At 36.0% G+C, this 17,745-nt stretch overlaps 1 protein-coding gene across 9 annotated transcripts in view; it reads left to right on the forward strand.

Annotated features, from left to right (window-relative positions):
* LOC115963564 (callose synthase 10) overlaps positions 1-17,745 on the forward strand; it is a 56,439-nt gene that overhangs the window by 15,428 nt on the left and 23,266 nt on the right. For 5 of the 9 annotated variants that reach the window (XR_004085857.1, XM_031082614.1, XM_031082607.1 and 2 more), the window contains exons 10-26: positions 497-625; positions 10,212-10,288; positions 10,373-10,451; positions 10,848-10,940; positions 11,037-11,142; positions 11,254-11,377; positions 11,493-11,679; positions 11,791-11,843; positions 13,041-13,101; positions 13,191-13,272; positions 14,399-14,448; positions 14,788-14,874; positions 15,038-15,129; positions 16,261-16,288; positions 17,129-17,226; positions 17,346-17,427; positions 17,527-17,687. Coding sequence is in view for 8 of the 9 variants with exons in the window: in XM_031082614.1 (XP_030938474.1) it covers positions 497-625; positions 10,212-10,288; positions 10,373-10,451; positions 10,848-10,940; positions 11,037-11,142; positions 11,254-11,377; positions 11,493-11,679; positions 11,791-11,843; positions 13,041-13,101; positions 13,191-13,272; positions 14,399-14,448; positions 14,788-14,874; positions 15,038-15,129; positions 16,261-16,288; positions 17,129-17,226; positions 17,346-17,427; positions 17,527-17,687 (1,589 nt within the window). In the remaining variant the exon portion in view is untranslated. Of the gene's footprint in view, positions 1-483; positions 626-10,211; positions 10,289-10,372; positions 10,452-10,847; positions 10,941-11,036; positions 11,143-11,253; positions 11,378-11,492; positions 11,680-11,790; positions 11,844-13,040; positions 13,102-13,190; positions 13,273-14,398; positions 14,449-14,787; positions 14,875-15,037; positions 15,130-16,258; positions 16,289-17,128; positions 17,227-17,345; positions 17,428-17,526; positions 17,688-17,745 lie in introns of all 9 variants that reach the window. The other 4 variants (XM_031082610.1, XM_031082609.1, XM_031082608.1 and 1 more) reach the window with 4 other exon arrangements.

Here is a 17,745-nt window from a genome sequence, read left to right on the forward strand (position 1 = left end):
CAAAATCATGCTGTGCAAAGCATTATTCTTTAATGTACTACGTAACTGATCAATATCATAGAAATGTAAATAATATATGACCCCATGAAACAAAATGAGACTCTTTTTCTTTTCTTTTCATCTTCCTTTCCCCTTTCTTATTATCCTTCTATTTTTCTGCTTGCTGGGTTGGAGTCCGTGTGCTCTATGAATTAACCTATTTTCAGTTGACATTCGGCCTGGAAAATGAATATATATTTTCGGTGTAAAATGTTAGAATTTTTGGGCGATTTATGGAAACAAGTCATTATTGAAGATGATGTGGGTGAAAGTGACCCTAGATTGATGATTATCCATGTATATTTTTAATGTCCATCTGAATTAAAAGAGACATTTTGCTAGAAATTTAATGATTGTAGTTTTATATTTTATCTATAGTAATGAAATTATTATAATCAGTTGCGTTTCATATTTTATCTATAGTAATGAAATTATTATAATCAGTTGCGTTTCTCAGATGGCAAAAGAATTGGATGCAATATTGGATCATGGAGAAGCTAATCGTGCTGCCAGCTGTATAACTGAAAGTGGTTCTGTGTCCTTTCTTGAGAAAATCATTTTCCCTATATATGAGACGTTGGCAGCGGTCAGTGGTTCTTTCACTATTCATGTGATTTGAATGTATCTTATTTCATCTTCTCTGCCAAGTAAAAAAAGGACATGTCTTTCACTATTCATGCACTTTGTTACTCGCTTAATTGACATGTCTTTTTATTTATTTATTACTTTTACTAATGTTATTTTTGGTCTTCCTCTACTTTTTTTTTGTTCCCTTAACTTGGAACGACTTACTTTTTCTAACCAATTCATTACTTGTTCTTCTCTGAACATGGCCAAACCATCTCAAGTGACTCTTCTTCATCTTTTCATCAATAGGGGCTATCCCTATTTTTAAACGAATTTACTTTTTTTGAATCCTATTTTGAATCTTATCTTTTCGTGTATTCCCACTTATACATATTTACATTTTCATTTCCGCTATTCATTTTATGGACATGTAGATACTTAACCGCCTAACATTTGGTACACAGAGCATAGTTTTGGTTGTATGATAGTTTTATAAAGTTTTCCCTTTAACTTAATAGGTATTCTTCAATCAACAATACTCCTGATATGCTTCTCCACTTTATTAACCTTACTCTTAGCCTCTATGATTCACATCCTCTTGAATCTCTCTGTCTTTGGAATTATTGATGCAAGGTATCGAAAGCTCTATCTCTTTGGTATCTCTTGGCCATCAATTATTACTGCCCCTTTTTCTCTGTTTCTACTTTTACTAAACTGTTTTTTGGATAGGTAATAAGAGTTTTATTGATAGGAAAAGTACAATGTGTTACAATTGTAAACTCACTGCACTTGCAACAAATACAATCAAATCAAATGGAAAATCTAACCTAAATTAGGAAATCAAACATGGAAGTACAATGCGTAAGACCCCAAATACGAGACCGCTCAAACAAAGTCCTTGTTAGCAAAGTCTTCAACAGATCTATGGGTTTCTCAATGTCCTCAAAAGTACGGGCATTGTGTTCCTTCCATACTAACCACATAAGACACGCGGGTACCATATTCCAAACATTTGAAGTATAAGTCCCCGACCAATTCCATATCTCTAGCAGAGGGTTGTTGCCACTAAATATGGAGTGGGTCAAGGGGGGTGGAATACTAAAGTCTGCAGAAGGGCCCATAGGTGTGGTCTATGGCGTGGTATTAATGAAGGATAGGAGAGCTTCTCCAAACATTTGGCCCTAGTGGTGGGTGATGACTCTTGTATTCTTTTTTGGCATGATAGGTGGGTTGGGGATAACTCACTTAAAATGCTCTATCCTCAATTGTATGCGTGTTCAAATGACAAGGAAGCTTGCATTTCTGATGTTCTATGCTATCAGGAGGATGGAAATGATAGAGTTTGGAATTTGAGATTTTGTTGGGACTTTCATGATAGGGAATTAGAAGCTGCCTTCTCTTTCCTTGATTTCATTCAATCTTGGATTCCTAGGGGTGTTGGGTGATATAGTTCCCATTGGTGCCTTAATGGGAATGGTAAGTTTGATATTCGGTCCTATTACAATAAGATTTGGGGTGCTTCTATCTCCAGTTTTCCTTGGAAGGGTATTTGGAAAGTTAAGGTTCCTAAAAGGGTGATTTTCTTTTTGTGGACAGCAATTCATGGTCGGATTTTTTTTTTTTTTTTTTTTTGATAGGTAAGAAAAACATATTCAAAAAACTGCTAGATGCCAAAAAAACACCAGCAAAACAAAAGTACAAAAATGAAAAGAAACAAAAAGAAAAACAAAAAAGCATTAATTACAGAGAAAAAGAGAGCTAAGGAAAAAAAGAATAGAGTCACTAGAAGTGAGTCCCCAAGCCCTAGCCCAATCAAAAAGGGAACCAGCGAAGAGAGCAAGCAGCTGGTCTTCAGATCTATCCAGATCCTCAAACGTCCGCCGATTGCGTTCCCTCTAAATGCACCACATCAAACAAAGCGGAACTAGATTCCAAATGTTAGATGAATGCTTTCCCAACCAATTCCGCCAACTAAACAAACAATCTTGCACCGTATGCGAGGGAACCCAAGAAATCCCAAAAGTCCTAAAGACAAAACACCATAGCCGATAAGCCTTTCCACAATGTAACAACAAATGATCCACTGTCTCACTGCAACAACGACACATAATGCACCAGTCAACAAAATCAAAGCCCCTGAGACTTAAGATATCTCCTGTGAGGATCCTATTCCAAGCGGCTGTCCAAACAAAGAAAGAGACACGCCGAGGAGCCTTCACCTTCCAAATACCTTTCTAAGGAAAAGCAATGGAAGAAGAGCCATGTAACTTATGATAATATGAGCGGATAGTGAAATCTCCATTTTTTGTCAAGATCCATCTCAAACGATCACCATCAGTCACAGAAGGAACATAGGAAGCCAAGAATCGAAAGAAATCATCCACCACGTCTGCCTCCCAATCATTAGGATCCCGAATGAAACGAACATCCCAAGTTCTCCTATCCCCTGCTCCTTGACATATCAGAGATGATTCTACGGATGCCTCTTTGTTTGCAGCAAAATTGTACAAGGTTGGAAAAACCGAAAGGAGAGGGAGATCTCCGCACCACCTATCTGACCAAAATTTCACTCTATCCCCCACCCCCACCTTATACTGGACATATTTGTTAAAAACTTCCCAACCCATCCGGATACTTCTCCACAAACCACACCCATGAACACCCCTTCCCAACTTAGAGGTCCACCCCGCCCATTCTTCCCCAAATTTCAAAGCTACCACCCTCCTCCAAAGCTTATTCTCCTCAATCCCAAAACGCCAAAGCCACTTTCCTAGTAAGGCTTTATTGAAAGTGGTCAATTTCCTAATACCCAAACCACCATTAGCAATAGGCAAACAAACCTTATCCCAACTCAATAAATGAATCTTAGAATCACCCCACAGGAAGTCCCTTTGAAGCTTCTCAATTTTGTTGGCCACATGTGTAGGAATGGTGAACAAAGATAAGAAATAGGTGGGAAGACTAGAAAGCGTACTTTTAAGTAGTGTCAACCTACCACCTTTAGATAAATACAACTTCTTCCACCCTGCCAGCTTCCGTTTAATACCTTTGATAATCTTATGCTTAGGGGTCTCTCTTTGGCGAATCGGTGTTGTACGTGCTGCTGTAATGAGGAATCTATGGATCATCTCTTCCTCCATTGTCCTGTAGCTCACTCGTTGTGGGTGCATATGCTTTAGGTCTTCGGGATCCAATGGGTCATGCCAGTTTCTGTGGAAAGTTTGGTGTTTTGTTGGAGCTACTAGTCGTGGAAATTTTATTTAGACATTTGGAATAAGGTTCCTGGCTGTTTGGTGTGAATTGTTTGGACGGAAAGAAATTGACGCTCTTTTAAGGATACTGAGAAATCGTTGGTTCAGTTACAAACTCTATGCCGGAGAACTCTTTTGATTGGTCTAGGTGCTAGGGTTCCTTGAATTGTTCTTCTATCATTGAGTTTCTTTCTTCTCTTAGAATCGTCCCTTAAGTTCTTTTCTTTGTTGTTGTTTGTTGCTTTTTCTTGTGTTCATTATCATGAACACCTTGTATTTGCTTTCTTCTTTTTGTCATCTTGATTAATACTATTCTTGTTACCTATATAAAAAAAAGTACCCAATCAATTCCTCCAAGCAAAAAGAAGAGAGACAATTGTATTCAGCATCACCCATTGAACCCCAAACATAAGAAAGACTTCACTCCACAAAGCGTAAGCAAACTTACAATGTAGCAAAAGGTGATCCATAGTTTCCTCATCACACCGACATAGGCAACACCAATTAACAAGAGGCAAGTTCTTCTTAACAAGGATATCTATTGTAAGAATCCCACCCCTAGCAACTGTCCATAAAAAGAAAAACACCCTTGTAGGTACCTTAACACACCAAATGCTCTGCCGAGGGAAAGAACCAGAAGGGACCTTCAATAATAATTATAAAATGATCGCACATCAAAAACACCACTACGAGTCAATTACCAAATCAGGATATCATCACCCTCCCCACTTGGTATCCTGGTAGAAACATGCCATGTACTCCGGTTTAGTCTTACTTAAACAAAAGCCTTTAGATGATAGAGTCTCGCCAAATTTCCAACTTGGCACTAACTCCACTTTTAGTTTCATCCACTAAAACTATATCATTTGCAAAAAACATACACCAAGGGACTTCCTCTTCACTCAATTTAGTCGATTTAGTGAGCTCATCCATCATTAGTGCAAATAGATATGAGCTTAATGCTGATCCTTGATGCAAACCTATAGCGATGGGAAACTCACTTTGATTCCTCCACTTGTTCTCACACTAGTTACAACTTTGTTATACATATCCTTAATCAAGTTAGTATTACTTTAGTTGAACTCCTTTCTTCTCCAAAACTCACCACATAACCACCCTAAAGACCCTATCATATGCTTTCTCAATATCAATAAAAACCATATGAAGATCTTTATAGGCCTCTATATTTTTCCGTTAGTCGTTTAAGTAAATAAATAGCTTCCATAGTAGATTGTCCTAGCATAAAACCAAATTGATTCTCCAATACTATTGTTTCATATCTTAACCTATGTTCATTCATTCTTTCTCACAGATTTGTAGTGTGATTCATAAGTTTAATTCCATGGTAGTTTGTACAGTTTTGGATATCCCCATGTTCTTGTAAATAGGTTTTTAGTAAACTAGGAATCACTGGTGCAGATTCGGGTTTGGGTGCGGGTGCGGTGCGGCGATTCGGCAATTTTTGAAAAAGTAGGGTGCGGAATTTGAGGAGTTCTATCATCATAGTAAGTTTGAGAAATCTTTGAATGCTACCTTTATAGCCCTAATTCCTAAGAAGAATGATGCTTCCAATATTCGAGATTTCAGGCCTATTAGCTTGGTGGGGAGCTTGTACAGGATCTTGTCTAAGGTTTTGGCAAATCGTTTGAAACTGGTCTTAGATCAATTGATTTCTGAGTCTCAGAATAGTTTTGTGGGAGGTATACAGATTCTTGACTCAGTTCTTATTGCCAATGAGTGTGTTGATAGTCGAGTGAAGAGTAAGATCCCGGGGGTTATTTGTAAGCTAGACATTGAGAAAGCTTACGATCATGTGAATTGGGAGGTCCTTCTAAATCTTTTGAAGAGAATGGGCTTTGGGGAGAAGTGGTGTAGATGGATTCGCACTTGTATTTTTACTGTCCAGTTTTCTATTTTGATTAATGGGGCTCCAGCTGATTTTTTTGGGAGCACGAGGGGTTTGAGACAAGGGGATCCGCTATCTCCAATGTTGTTTTTGGTCATGATGGAGGTCTTAAGTAGGATGTTGAAATGAGTTGAAGGTGCTGGCTTGATCAGGGGTTTTAAGGCTGATGGAAGACGGGGTGAAGGGGAATGTGTCTCGCATCTTCTGTTTGCGGATGATACTATTCTGTTCTGTGATGCGGAAGTGGAGCAGATCCTTCATGTGCGGATGCTTCTCCTTTGTTTTCAGGCCGTGACAGGTTTGAAGGTTAATGTCTTGAAGAGTGAGATGGTTTCAATAAGGGAGGTTAATAATGTTCATACCTTGGCAGAGATTCTGGGTTGTCAGATTGGGTCTTTGCCTATGACCTATCTTGGTATGCCGTTGGGGGCTTCCCATAAGTCCCCTTCTATTTGGAATCCTATCTTGGAGAAAATTAATCGGAAGTTAGCCGGGTGGAAGAAGTTGTATTTGTCAAAAGGTGGAAGACTGATGCTGCTTAAGAGTACGCTTTCTAGCCTTCCTACTTACTATTTATCTCTTTTTACCATCCCTTCGCATGTGGCTAATAAGATTGAGAAGATTCAGAGGGACTTCCTGTGGGGGGATTCGAAGGTTCATTTGGTGGGGTGGGATAAGGTGTGTGCTCCTAAGGCTAATGGTGGTTTGGGGATAAGGAAATTAACTACTTTTAATAGAGCCTTACTAGGAAAATGGTTATGGCGGTTTGGGGTTGAGGAGACTCGTCTTTGGAGGAGGGTTGTAGCTTTGAAGTTTGGGGAAGAGTGGGGGGGATGGTCTTCCAAGCTGGGTAGGGGTGTTCATGGGCGTGGTTTATGGAGAAGTATCCAAAAAGGTTGGGTGGTTTTTAGCAAATATATCCGGTTTGAGGTAGGGGTGGGGAATAGAGTGAAGTTTTGGACAGATCAGTGGTGTGGGGACTTACCACTCCATCTGTCCTTCTTAGTAATGTATGGGAATGCCACTAATAGAGAGGCATCTGTGGCCTCGTCTCTCGAACGGTTGGGGACCGAGGCTCAGAGAAGCTGGAAGGTTCTTTTACTTAGGGATCCAAATGACTGGGAGATGGGAGATGTGGATGAATTCCTTCATACCTTGGGTTCTAATTTACCTCAATCTGTGCAAGGAGACCGTATGATATGGAAATTGTCGAAGAAGGGGGATTTTGACATCCGCTCGTTCTACGATAAGCTTCGAAGTCCCTTACCTATTATCTTTCCTTGGAAAGGTATTTGGAAGGTTAAGGCTCCTACGCACGTCTCTTTCTTTGTTTGGACTGCAACTTGGGAGAAGATTCTTTTAGGGGACATTTTGCGGTGTAGAGGCTTTGATTTTGTTGACTGGTGCATTATGTGTCGTTGTAATGGGGAGACGGTGAATCATTTGCTTCTCCATTGTGAAAAAGCTTATCAGTTGCGGAGCTTGGTTTTTATATCTTTTGGGATTTCTTGGGTCTTGCCAAGATCGGTTGTAGATACGCTTTTCGGTTGGTGGAATTGGTTTGGAAAGCACTCTTCTAGCATTTGGAATTTAGCTCCGCTGTGTCTAATGTGGTGTATTTGGAGGGAGCGAAATTGGCGAACTTTTGAGGACAGGGACAAATCTGATGACCAGTTGCTTGCTTATTTAGTGGTTCTCTCTTTGATTGGTCTAGGGCTTGGGGACTCACCTCTAGTGATTCTCTCCCTTTGTTCCTTAGTTCTCTCCTTTGTAATTAGTTCTTTGTTGTTTTCCGTTTGTTTTCTTGTTTTTTTTTTTTTTTTTTTTTTTTTTTTTTTTTTTTTTTTTTTTTTTCTGTACTCTCTGTTCTGCCTTATGTTTTCATGAGGTAGTTTCTTGAATATAAATCTTTCTTACTTATCAAAAAAAAAAAAAAAACATATACCAATTTAAGAGTAATAGTAGATAAGGAACCTTTGGGATCAATTTAATATTTATAGCCGACATAATAATATCTTAATAAACTCACAGTTGACTTAGATTTTCAAATCGGTATTAGAATTGATTGGATATTGTTGTGCCTATTCTTTAATATGTAATATATTGATATGACATGTTGGGATTGGTGGGTGTAAAATTTGGGTTTTACATCACATCCTTATAGAATTTAATCTCTCTCTCTCTCTATATATATATGCTTGGTAAACATGATGTACTCTTTATTTAATAAAACTTTGATTACCTATAAAAAACAAATGATATATAAACTTGGTAAAATTTTAATATGCATTTAGTTGTGCTTATTTGTAAATGTATCCCATGCATATGAGAAAAAAAGAATACACAGGATAAATTTTAATGGAGACCAATCATATAAAGAATCTCTAAAAAAAGCAACTGGACTCCCTTAAAATGTATCCAAGAAATCTTATCACCTTCTTTCTTCAGCTTTGAATAAATATGATAAAAAAAAAAAAAAAAATACACGGCCTCCATCTCCCAATCTTGAAAATCTCAGTGGAACCACAAATTCCAACTCCTAACTGTCTCGTGTGATGGAGGATCCAACACATCAGAAACTAGGTTAGGGTATTGATCCTTAAGTGGAAGATGATCAATAAACTTCAATAAGTTTGAGAAAGAAAACTTCTTTCAAAGTAGTTTTAGCATTTGAGACTGCTTGAAAGGGAATTAACTTTTCTTCGTTTGAAAATTTTTAGTGTATCTTTTAGATATTGCTAAGAAGGCTGATATGATAATTTCTCCTTTTCTGGAGTCAGAACCTGCTTTTATGCTTTTTATTTTTATTTTTATAAATAACGTAAGAAATTTTATTAAGAATAACAAGCCAACCAAATAAATTGGAAATGTACTACAGTGGCAAAAATCAAGAACCCAGAGTACAAAGGTCAATAAGATTAGGGAGGTACAAACAAGAACAAGATGGCAAAACTAAAGTCCAATCAAGGAGAGTACAGAAGAAAAAAGACTTTATATCAAGGGTAGATCGTTCACAATCTGAAAATCATCTAGCATTCCGCTCTTGCCATAAGCACCAAAACAAACCATGCGGCACAAACCTCCATAAATCTATATTTTGATGTCTACCAAACTTGCCCTGCCAAGAAGCTTACAACTCAATAACTTTATATGGCATAACCCAATAGATACCAAACAAACAGAATACCATAGACCACACCTCATATGCTATAGGACATTGAAGAAGAAGGTGATCCACTGATTCTCTACACCTTTTGCACATATAGCACCAATCTAGCACTATAATATGCCTCTTCCAAAGATTATTTGTTGTTAAAATATTACCTAAAGTGGCAGTCCAAGAAAAGAATGCTATTCTAGGAGGAACTTTCGGTTGCCACACCATTTTCCAAGAAAGGATAGAAGAAGGGGATAAAGAGTGATAGAGACCTCGAACCTCAAAACCTTATTTGGAATGCAATACCGGTTAAAAATGGGTTTATTAAGAATATAGTCAGAGGTCTCATTTGTTTCGACGATGTTCAATATGTTGCTTTGTAGACTTCTTTCTGAAGCAGGTTGCATAACTGGGAAGTTGATACTGTGGAGTTTCCCCTTGACACTTTCCTAACCTTAAGTCATGGTGTATGGGATGACAAAAGGAGATGGCTTCTCAATGAATCAGTACTCCCCATCCCCCAAGTTATTAAAAGTTCACTTTACATCTATATTCCATAGAAGTCCCTGGTTCCCGCTAAACTGACCTTTACTGAAAATTTGTTAACAGTAGATCATTCTATCTTAAGCCTTTGGGTTTTGGGAGATGCCTAACAGAGGAAGTTGTTTTAATTGTCCAAAGGGAATTTTTTTTTGATAAAGTAGGGGACCTTTCCAAAGAAGAACCCGTTATGTTATTAACTGTCTCCCTTCTTTCTTATGTATTGTTGAAACCTTTTATGGGTGTGAACAGAAAGGTTTATACCTGAAATTGCAGTTCCTCAGAACTTTACTTGAGTGAACATCAGCAACCAGATTCTTTACTGTTTCCAACTTATTGTAGCTTATAGATCGTTGTAGCCTCGGAGCTTTGTTGTGACGTACATCTAGTATACCTCTTGCATACTTGGTGCATTTCTTTTTTCTTAATAAAACTTGTTACTTATATTAAAAAAAAAGGTACATTTGGCTGACGCCTCTTACTTTTAGAAAGTTGGTGGGTGGTTGGGATTGTCATGCTGCATTAGGAAGGTGTGGATTGTCCGGAAATAATCAAAGAAAAATAAGTAGAAAACCTTTTTTTATTTTTATTTTAAGTTTGAAGGAGCTGATGGTTTTGTTTTATGGTATTATTGATATGTTTGTTATCTTTGATTTTAAAAGTGATTTTGATAGTCATATATTGGTTTTCATTAATATGTACTTCAATTGTTGTGGCAAGTATTATAATTTTTTATTTTATTAATCTACAGGAAGCTGCTAGAAATAATAATGGGAAAGCTGCACATTCAGCATGGAGGAATTATGATGACTTCAATGAATATTTTTGGTTTACTTTCTTGAAAATTTTGTACTCTGGTTTGGTACCTAGACTTTAAATTATCTCGTGGCCTTATTTGCAATGTTTATGTAGGTCAAAAGCTTGCTTCGAGCTAAACTGGCCGATGAGGAGTGGGTCATCGTTCTTGTTGAAGCCTAGTAAGAGGAAAAGGGTGCGTTTGCTGATGATTTGTGGCCAAAATTTACCAATGTTTTGTATATTCCTTTTGTTTTTAATGATTTATGAAACTCAGACAAAAAAAATCATTTTAAGGTTTTCCTTATTTTTATTTAGAACTAGGAATGGCATGGATTTGGTATTTAATATGGATACGAGTCATCTAATATACCTACCTAACTGAAAATTTATGAAAATTGAATTTGGCTGGACTGTGCACCCAGACATGGGTGTTGGTAATTGGTAAATTATAGGATGATAATAATTGGCAACAAAGGGAGCTTTGGTCTTGCTTTTATCATTTAGTTCTGGCATAAAATGTTTATTGATTCTTTACCTCCTTTCACTTGACTTCTATTTATTCTTCTCTTTTTTAACCTTGAACTGGCAGACTGGTAAAAGCACCTTTGTTGAGCATAGGACGTATCTTCACTTATATCGAAGCTTTCATCGTCTTTGGATCTTTTTGGCTTTAATGTTCCAGGTTACTTTTCTACGTCCATGCATTACCAGTTGTGTTTACTTCTAGTTTAACTTATTCATCCTTAAGATAATGCTTGTTATCTTCTGTTTATTACAGGCTTTGACAATTATAGCCTTCAATGGAATTGGTAAGGGCCATGGGGATACTTTTAAGCTAATACTTAGCATTGGGCCGACATTTGCAATCATGAAATTTATAGAGAGTAAGTTGTTTGCCTCTGCCACATGCTTTCATGCTCATTTCTCATAAATTAATTTCAAATCTCACCCTTTATATATATATATATATTTTAACTGGGTTATGTGCCACACAGGTTGTTTAGATGTCTTGCTTATGTTTGGGGCTTACAAAACAGCAAGAGCCATGGCTATCTCAAGGCTGGTTATTAGGTTTCTCTGGGGTGGCTTGAGCTCTGTATTTGTAACATATGTTTACGTGTGAGTCTACAATATGCTTCTCTGCGACATGCTTTTATGTTGGCAGCTACCAATACATGTCTTTACATTGTAATTATATATTGCTAATCTTGTTGATAAATGTACTACTTTGCAGGAAAGTTCTGCAGGAAAGAAATGACCGTAACTCAAATGATTTCTATTTCCGGATTTACATTCTTGTAGTGGGTGTCTATGCAGCTTTACGCCTATTCCTTGGACTTATAGTTAAAGTTCCAGCATGTCATTCACTGTCTGCAATGTCTGATCAGCCATTCTTTCAATTTTTTAAGTGGATTTATCAGGTATATTCTGTTCAATGCGTACCTTATTGAAATACTGAACGATTGGTTTATTGAGTGTATGATGAAATTTTAATTGATTGTTTGCTCTACCTTTTATTCTGCATATTTCAGGAGAGGTACTATGTTGGACGTGGTCTTTTTGAGAGGATGAGTGATTATTGCAGGTTTGCTTTTGTGCATAAGGAAGTTCAGAATTGGTTTTTCAAAACATGTTTTTTTATGTTTTCTTGTAGATAATGATATTCTACACACACACACGCACACGTATGTATGTATGTATGTATGTGTAGATGATAAGTAATAGTTTCATAGAAAAGGAGAAGAGTGCAAAGCACTAGTAGGCTAGTACACAAGGAGCAAAGAGGATCAAGCCCCTCAGAATTTCATTCCCTCCAAATGCACTGTATTAGATGTCCAACTTTAAATCTCCATTTCCCCCTCCCCGTGAGACAACTTATACAACAAAATCCACATGTCCAAACTTTGTTTTCTTTCAAAACCTTCTCACCAACATGCAAATTTGCCTTGCCATATTGTTCTATTCTTAATAAGCTGTATTGGCCGAGATGGAGCTTGGAAAAGTTCAAGACCTGCTGGCAATCTTTAAATTAAACACTCTATGTTATCTATGTTTTATATTATAAAACAAGTGGACGTTGTCTAGAATGTTTTATATAGGCTCCTTATTGAGTTTTAGATGCTTATTATGTACGTTGTTGAAGAGTGACATTGATGCAGGGCATTTCAAGTAACTATATGTCTATATCCTAATCCACTTGTAACTAATTAGTTAGTTAGATGATTTCTTTAGCGTTAGCCTATAGGATTTAGACACTTGTCAACCATCTAGAGGTTGCCAATGCCAAACAACTAGTTTAAGTAGGAGAATGTAAGCTCTTTGTAAATCAATTTTTGATAATTGAATGAATTGTTAGCCTTTGTGTGCTATTTGGAGCTGTGTGTTCTTGTAGAGGTACTTATCCACCTATCAATATGTTCTAAAGCAATTCAACCCTTTCATTTTTTCTGAACCATACACAAACAGCCCATCACATTCCCTGCATCAGACATCCAATCATTAGATGACAGGCACTTTCATTCTTGATCTGAGTCTTCCAATAGTGAATGATAAATGTGTCTTACTTGTCAGAATTCTTATTTTCCTTTTAGATGCTTATGTTTGTTTTTGGGACTGATAAATGTGGCCTTTTATGCTTGATCTTAACAATAATAAATCTGCACTTTTATTCTTGATCTGACCTTTGGGAATGATAAGTTTTTCTTACTTGTCATTATTTTAATTCTCTCTCCCCCCCCCCCCCCCCCCCCACCCCACCTTTCCCTCCTAAAACAAAATGCAGATATGTGGCCTTTTGGTTGGTGATCTTTATATGCAAATTCACATTTGCTTACTTCCTACAGGCAAGCATTGTGTTCTAACTTTATGTGGATATTTAGGAATAGGTTTATATAGCACCGATGTCCTTAGTTAATTTGTACTCCTATTGCAGATCAAACCTCTTGTGAAACCCACCAGACTTATTAGGACCCTTCAAAATTTGGCATACTCATGGCACGATTTAATCTCAAAGAGTAAGTTCATCACTATGATCTACCCTTTCATTTATTTATTTATATATTTTGTTGTTTGAAAGCACTACATTAATCAAATTTGAGTCAACATAACATTTTCTGTTACCACCTAGCATGTGTACCTTAGTGGTCAACATGCAAGCCAAATGAATGTAAAGCTTGTTCCTAGGTTCAAAACTTGTTATTTGCAATTTCATAATTTTTTACTTATATATAAATAAAAAAACCATTTTCTGGTAGCATTTTGACAGTGTAATGTCAAACAGAAATTAAGGAATGCATTGAAGGATTGGTTAATTTGGTAATGTACAAAGTAGTGACAAATGTGTGATGTAGATTGCAATATGATTATGCAACAAGCTTAACAGTACGTTTCTGGAAATATTGAGGTAAATCAATCAAGCAATGTTATCAACCTCTTTAGAAGCCAGGAAAAAAATGTTAGACATCAACCCTTGTGTTGAGGTCCTACCTAAAATATGAAGATAATGGTCTAGATGTTAATTTGGAAAGGTTTACATGGAAATTCTCAATAAATCTTTATAAGATAAAACAGTAGACAATAATAAATGGTAGATCAGTATACTATTAATAATTTGTCTCTATTCATATGTACTGATTGATCTACCAACTCTTGCTGTGTTCTTTCTGTATGCAAGTCTTCAAAATTCATAATGAAATTTTTTATTCATTTTTTATATGTATTCTCTTTCTTTTCCCATTTTCCTTTTCCTTTTATTGGTAATCTTATGTATACTATCTGTATTCTTGGGTTGTCTCTGTGTGTCTGTATTGATACTACTTCCTGGAAGAGAGAAAATGAAGATGACCTTTTCTTTTAGTTGAGCTTTGTTATATAGTGTTATGCCTGTTGCAATTAAATAATTTTAGTGTTTATCAATTTGTTCCTTGTAGATTATTCTTATTGACTTTACATTGAGAGTAGGCATTCTATAAGAATATTTTAAGTGTTGAGCTTACGTAAATTTGCATAATGATGGAAAAAGGGGTTGCTTATGAAGTTATTTTTCAGGGGAGAGTGAGAGAGAGAACTCTTTGGTTGGTAGTTATTGTTTGATATTAACAGATGCTATGTGTTTCTGACATATGTTTTTTATTTTGGCAGATAATAATAATGTATTGACTATAGCTAGTCTGTGGGCTCCTGTTGTGGCCGTGAGTATTTTTCTTTAGCTTCTGTGTTTATGTATCTGGATATGAATTGAATATTAGGTGGCTGCCTGAGTGTTGCATTAAGCAAGGCAGTACCCTTGAGAAATCTAGGTTTAGATGTTGGCCAAAACAATCGCCTAGGGTAACTTGCCAAGGTATATTTGAAGTGCATTGCACCTTGACTGAGACGCTCACCTCCTGATTTGACTCAGCTATAGGGCTTTCTTATTCAGTGCCTATATAACTAAAAATCATTTTGCCTATATCATAAAAGTTTCCATCACCATGCATATAGTATTGTACTTGGTCATATCTCATTTTTATATATTTTCTCTTTTCCAGATCTATCTAATGGACATTCACATCTGGTACACTCTTTTATCAGCTGTTGTTGGTGGTATCAAGGGTGCACGAGCTCGGTTAGGCGAGGTATAAATATATTTTATAATAATATATTTCCAACATTAGGGACAGATTCTATTTTTATTTTGTTACAAACTAAATCTCTTTTTACTGATGTCTTGATATATTATTCTCCTTTCTTTTCTTCAGAAATCTTATAGTGTTAATTGCTTCTTGTGATTTATATCAGATACGTTCAATTGAAATGGTGCATAAACGTTTTGAGAGCTTCCCTGAAGCACTTGTCAAAAATCTTGTCTCATCACAAGCCAAAGCCAGAAGGTAGTGTTTTATTTATTAAATATTTATTTTATCGATTACCTCTTCTCCCAGAATATGGCTTGATTTGAAATGCCACAATAATTATGATGCAGGGCATTTCAAGTTGTTGCATCCTAATCCTCTTGTGAATAGTTAGTTAGTTAGTTAGATGATTGCTTAAGCAATAGCCATAGGATTTAGACACTTGTCAAGCATCTAGAAGGCTCCAATGCCAAACAAATGGTATTATAAGTACCACATTGTAGTTACTTTGTGATTAGTTTTTGAATGCAATTACATAGATTAGCCTAGTGCTATTTTCAAGAGATGGATTTCTCTTATGAAGGTTTTGTCACACCTTGTTCACTGTTCTAAGCAACTCTCATTTCCCTTAATCAATTCTAAGCCTAAACAGCAGCCCCCTTAGAATCCCTGCATCAAATTAACTGAGAGAGCCAAGAGCCTTGTAGCTCAAATTGCACCTCTGGGCATTTCCAATAGAAATGTCTAGTTTTTATTTTAAATTCCCCTTCCCCATTGTATCTTTTGAATAATCAAAAAATTAACAAAGAGATAAATATGGAACAATCTTCTTAAAATATCCATATTTTATATAAGAGGTGGCACATTTTCAAAAAAAATCTTGTTTACTTTTTCCAAAAAGAAAAGGAAGAAATGGTAAGGGTAATGTACAAAATTGAAGAAGTATTAACTTTTATTTTTAGAATGGGTGCATATATTTTAGGAAGTTGAAAATAGGAAAGCAAGACATTTAAATTAATACAGAAAGAATATTATTTAGAACGTTTTATAAATGTCAATCATATTGTAAGGCCAATGAGCTTTTGCGCAATTGGCACATCTTCCTCTTGTAATCGTGGAATGGAGGGTGAGGTTGTGGATTCACGACCCACCAGGTGTGTGTATAAGTTACCAATAAAAAAAGAATGGTGTAAGGCTTGGAACTATTTGACCTTTGGCAAATATGCCTGAATCAAAATGGAAGATTAGTTTACTTGTTCTTACCTATCAATAAAAAAAAAAAAAACTTGTTTTGACTTTGATATCTATTGTTTAAATGGCTTGTGAATAAATATCGGCCATTTTCTCTATCATTCTTTTTAAACAAAGTCTTTCAATGTGTCTTTCCAGGATGCCCTTTAACAGTGAAGCACCTCAGGTGAGTGATTTCTTTGATGCTTTTACGGTTTTACTCATGTAGTAGCATTTGTTTTATTGTAGATGCATGAGGAAATTGTTTCAGTGACTTGGATTGTTTTCTGATGTGAAGGCACAATTATTTTCAGTTTGAAATTGGTTATTTTAAGCTTCATTGGAAACCTCTAGTGGTCCAAAAGCGATGGAACATTTGTTGGCAGCCCCCCACACCCCCCCAAAAAAAAAAAAAAAAAAAAAAACGAAAGAAAGGAAAGAGAAAATTTTTTTTCTTATAGATTAGCTACAAGTTCTTTGAATTCAGACAATTCATATCAGATATCTCCCCTTTTCCAGTATGGCTCAAATATTAAAGAAACTTGAACTTTCACCATGTTGATGCCTATAACCCCGTAAACTTAGTTGGCTACTTCTGACCTCCATTTGAAGTTTTGAATTCTGATATGAAACAACAGCATGCATCAGCCTCTAAATCCTGTGATGTTGAAAATTTCCCATTGTTGAGACCAAAAAGTTTTATTTTATTTTAAGGATTTTATTAACGGATTACATAAGGGCATTTGTTTAGTAAATAAATTTAGAAACATTTTAATGGAAAGGAAAAAAGGAAACTGATTTTTTTGACAACTTTTTATATTTTCCATAAAAGTGATATCAAAATATTTTTAAAATGGTTTATTAACAAATGCCCTAAGCACATCTGCTAGCTGGACCCTTATTCTAAATAGGTAAAACTTTTATTTTCTAACAAAACATTTCTTTTTCTTTGGGATAACCTATGACATCTTTGTTTAAAACCTTTTTTATTTGGCTTTGTGTTATTATGTTTATTTTTTCTTTTTAGGCATCTCAGGATATGAACAAGGCATATGCAGCCTTATTTTCTCCATTTTGGAATGAGATAATCAAAAGCTTGCGTGAGGAGGATTTTATTAGTAACAGGTAGATCAACTGTTTGCCAAAGGAAAGAAAAATCTGATTGCATTACTGTAGTTTATGATTCTATTTCTTGTTTTTCTGTAATTTCTATTAATGTCATTTTTTCATTTTAATGCTCCCAGGGAGAAGGACTTGCTTTCTATTCCTAGCAACACAGGAAGTTTAAGACTAGTCCAATGGCCTTTGTTTCTTCTCAGCAGTAAGGTGTAGCTTATTGGATGTTAGCTGGAATGTTATTGGTTACTGACGCTTGTGGTTTTCTGAATATCATGTCTACTGAAATACATCATTTTTTTTTTCCAGATCTTGTTGGCAATAGACTTGGCCTTGGACTGCAAAGACACACAGGCAGATCTTTGGAATAGAATATGTAGGGACGAATACATGGCCTACGCAGTTCAAGAGTGTTATTTTAGTATTGAAAAAATTTTATATTCCCTGGTTGATGGTGAAGGAAGACTTTGGTATGGATCTCCACTCATTCTTGTATTGTTTTGAATCTTTATGCTTCTAGTTTAAATT

The sequence above is a fragment of the Quercus lobata genome, chromosome 10, assembly GCF_001633185.2.
Source record: "Quercus lobata isolate SW786 chromosome 10, ValleyOak3.0 Primary Assembly, whole genome shotgun sequence".
In the NCBI taxonomy this organism is placed as follows: Eukaryota; Viridiplantae; Streptophyta; class Magnoliopsida; order Fagales; family Fagaceae; genus Quercus; species Quercus lobata.